General features: G+C 32.7%; 1 protein-coding gene across 1 annotated transcript; it reads left to right on the top strand.

Annotated features, from left to right (window-relative positions):
- Positions 1-1190: 1190 nt before the first annotated feature.
- LOC106477308 (alpha-(1,3)-fucosyltransferase C-like) lies at positions 1191-2034 on the top strand (the record flags this gene model as incomplete). Its single annotated transcript, XM_013937893.1, has 1 exon — positions 1191-2034. A coding segment is annotated over one exon (844 nt), but the record flags the coding sequence as incomplete, so codon positions are not given.
- Positions 2035-4049: the final 2015 nt, after the last annotated feature.

Genomic DNA, 4049 nt, shown 5'->3' with positions numbered 1-4049 from the left:
AAGTTAGTTTGTATTAGATATTTTGTGCAACGTTATATAGCTGTGTGTTGTTTTAGTGTTATTTTAACATTATTGATATATTAAATAACAAACTGTCTACCCACAATTTAAATTCTTATATTAATATTATTGATAGGATAAATAACAAACAGTTTACCCACAATTTAAAGTGCTATATTAGCATTATTGATAGAGTAACTTGACAACTGTCCCCCGCAGCCATATCTTATTATATTAATATAACTGACTGAAATAGGAACCAAACATATATTTCTTGCATTTCATAGAAAATTGAATTATCTAAAACTGTTTAAGTAGGAGAAAATAACACAGGTTTCGTGTTAACTTTTGCTTATTGTAATAAAATAAAAATGTTGAACTATGCAATGTCATATAACGTAAGTACATATTTATGTAGGAGAAAATAACACAGGTTTCATGTTAACGTTATGAGCGTAAGTACACTTGAACTATAAGACTAATTGGTATAACATAAAGAAAAAGTAATTGAATTAAAATTTGAATACAAGTCGCTAAATCTTCGTGACATGAGCAGTAAAGAATAGCCAGAGCGAGAGGGTTAAACATTTCTAGATAATTCGTTATTCTGTAAAATATACGAAATATATGTTATTTTTCCAATTTTAGTCACTTATATCAATGTCAAAAGATATGGCTGTGGGGGCAGATGTCCTACAACCACTGACAGGTTGTATAACAAATTTTCTCCCCATAATTATCGTAGGTACGGTATCCTTGCTATTTCACTGCCGTTCGTTGTAATTAAAAGCGAATATATTTTCTTTAAATCTATAGAAGCTTTTTGGATTCTTTTGTTGTCGAGTTTCGAATTTCATCATTGCTGTTGGTTAAAATTCTTAGTTACTTTTAACTTCTTTAGATACGTGTAATTATTAAAAAAAAATTGAGTAAATAAGTTATTATTTACGTAGGACAAGTTTAATAGGATTTTTTAATATCCTTAATGTCTCTTTATCGTTAATAAGATTTGAATTGATTGCAGGATGGTGGAAATATCCTTGCCTTTGCCTTTATCAAACATGAAAAACATACTACTTGTTCTCTGCCTTATTAATGGCCTTGAATATTTTGGTGTTTTTATAATGAAAAGAATGTGTTACAGAAGAAACAATTAAATTACTTCGGCGAAACATATTTTTCTTGTCCAGATTCAGCTGTCAGTGTTGCTGCTCCAAGACAGCCTCGCCTTGTTAACATTCCCTTATTAACCAATTCATCCAGATCACAAAACACAATAACTATTTTCCTCTGGACAGAGTATTTTAGTACACAGTTTACCGATGATTATTACTTTTTCTTGCCTGGAAACAAAACATTCCCTCGTTACAACTGTCAATACCAATGTTCTGTTACCGCAGATCGAAAGCTGCTTACGTCAGTAGATGCTGTTCTCTTTCATATCACAAACTTTAAATCGAATGTGAAACTACCGAACAAGAGGCGTCTGCATCAACGATGGATTCTTTATGGAATAGAAGCTCCAAGACTTATCAAGTTACCTTGGCAGAAAATCGATGGATTGTTCAACTGGACAATGACTTATCGTGAAGATTCGGACATACCGGTACGTTATGGGCACATCTGTGAAGGAACTTTACCAGTTAAGGCACATGACAATGACTTCCTTGAAAAGAAAGATAAAGATGTTGTTTGGATCGTGAGCAAGTGCCACACACCGAGTAACAGAGAAGAATACGTTCGAAAATTGAAAGCTTTCATTTCTGTGGATATTTATGGAAAATGTGGAGACAAAGTTTGTCTTCCAACACAGTCAGCAAAATGCTACGAAGACATTTTAAGAACATACAAGTTTTACTTAGCATTTGAGAATTCGATATGTAAAAACTACGTAACAGAAAAATTTTTCAATGTGTTGAACTTCGATATTGTGCCGGTAACGCTCGGTGGAGCGAACTATAGTCGTTTCGCTCCTCCAGGATCTTTCATCAACGCTATGGATTATCCAGATCCAAGAAAACTGGCCGAGTACTTGTAAGTAGATTGCACCTAATAGTTATCTTTACAATAAACATTTTCAGTGGAAGAGGAATTTTAAAGTCTACCTCCAACGTTGGATGTGTGAGAAACTACATACAGACTCTTCCGTTTCTGTTAAAAATAACCTGTATGAATGGTTCATAGAAAAGGCTCAGAGTAAAGAATGGAGTTCAAAAAATTTGTTTGCATAATACAAAAGTTTGTAAAATAATCTGTTCCTTTTGGCTAAAGCATCTCTAAGAAACATGTTTTAAATAACTTGATGTTTCAGTTATTATAGACATTAAAATAAAATATTCCATTTCTGCTTTGATTTATAGATATTATAAAATCTTCTTCGTATTATAAATATTATCTAAATTGTAAACGCGAGACCTCGAGGCCGCAGTTAAACACTGGGTCCATAATTTCTTTTTTCTTTTTACCGACAGAAATGAAACTTCAGCGACAATTTGTTCCGAGCTCTACACCTGTTTACAGTCAAATGAATGATTTTTCATCGATGATCACAAGGCTACTTTAAAAATGGATTACATTCTCTTATCTCCGAACTTAGGTTATTGTAACTTAAGGAGAACCGTGTGAAAATGTGTTATAACTTTAACTTATTTCTGTTACTGCAGTAGACTTTATTAAAATCTTATAACAACTTCGTTGACACTTAAGATGTAAAATATCTATTATTAAAGTATACAGTAAAAATAATACTGTCTTATTTATAATAACCATGGTCTATGAATGATGATTTCTAGAAATAAGTCTAATCACATTTGTGAATATCTGACATGGTTTTTATGTATATCTTATAGGAACTCTCTTTATAAACTGACTAGCGTAAAAGTCCGTCAAAAATATTGTGAAACCACTGGAAACAAATAATATTCCATATAAAACCGACAATACACAAAAGAATAAATAAGGAAAAGAAAATTTCCTTTCTCGGGAACATTCTACATATTGCTCTTGAATCCACGACATATACTTGAGTAAAAATGGTTTGGATGAAAGATTAAAACATACGATAACAATGTGATTGCATACACACCTGTAGTTCTGAGAAAATTCGTCCTCTTCCCTACAGATAATTGGTATATTCAGTCTGTTTTAACAAATGCTTTGTCGTAATCATTCCCAATCAAACCCAAATGACTTACACACAATAGCAGGCAATGTCATGTATAAGAGTTTTTCTAGGAGGTAATTAGATATTTTTATCATCAACAGTTGTACTTTTACCTCACGTTTTGAGAGCTAGTTACACAAACGCTTTCTAGACAGCGAAACGTTCAACCTTTGGCCAATTTATAAAATGGTTTTTGAGGCACTTTTCCGATTAGTCCAGATGATTTCTAGTAAGGTGAATCTTAGATAAGCTTTCAAAATGCAAGAACAATGGGCACATTATCTTTGAGTTTAAGAAGCTAACAATAGAAAACGATCAAGTAAAGCTCGTGGAATACGCCGGCATCTATAGTTACTTATCACAAGTTTGTTTGTTGAATTTCATGCAAAGCTGATCGAGAGCGACCAACGATAACCAACCATAATTGGAAAGAGATAAACTAGAGTCGAAGGCAGCTAGTCATATCACCTATCGGCAACTCTTACACTACTCTTTACCAAAGAATAGTGGAATTGGCCATCCCAATATAGCGACAGATTGCAGATTTACTGTTTAGCTACAAATACCCGAAAAAGGGCTTTACCCGAAATATATCTATAACGCTATATATTTAAAAATTATGTATTTGCAACCAATAGTTTGTTCTTTTTTGGTAATTTAACCAAAGCATACTTCTTGTTTTTTTTCACATAGTCTTTGGACCAAGTGCCCTAACCATCAGTTGCTACTTATGAGAAGAATATAAAGTAGGTAAATACGCCAACACTTGATAGGTGTTAAAAGAAACCAAACAGTAGAAATTGATAAAGTGGAATCTGTAGGTCATGCCAAAGTTATATACGAATGAGTTTGATTGCTTATTTTATAACTTTCATGCAAGGCTACA

The sequence above is a fragment of the Limulus polyphemus genome, unplaced genomic scaffold (genome assembly GCF_000517525.1).
Source record: "Limulus polyphemus unplaced genomic scaffold, Limulus_polyphemus-2.1.2 Scaffold14109, whole genome shotgun sequence".
In the NCBI taxonomy this organism is placed as follows: Eukaryota; Metazoa; Arthropoda; class Merostomata; order Xiphosura; family Limulidae; genus Limulus; species Limulus polyphemus.
This window is presented reverse-complemented; position numbering and strand designations above follow the sequence as displayed.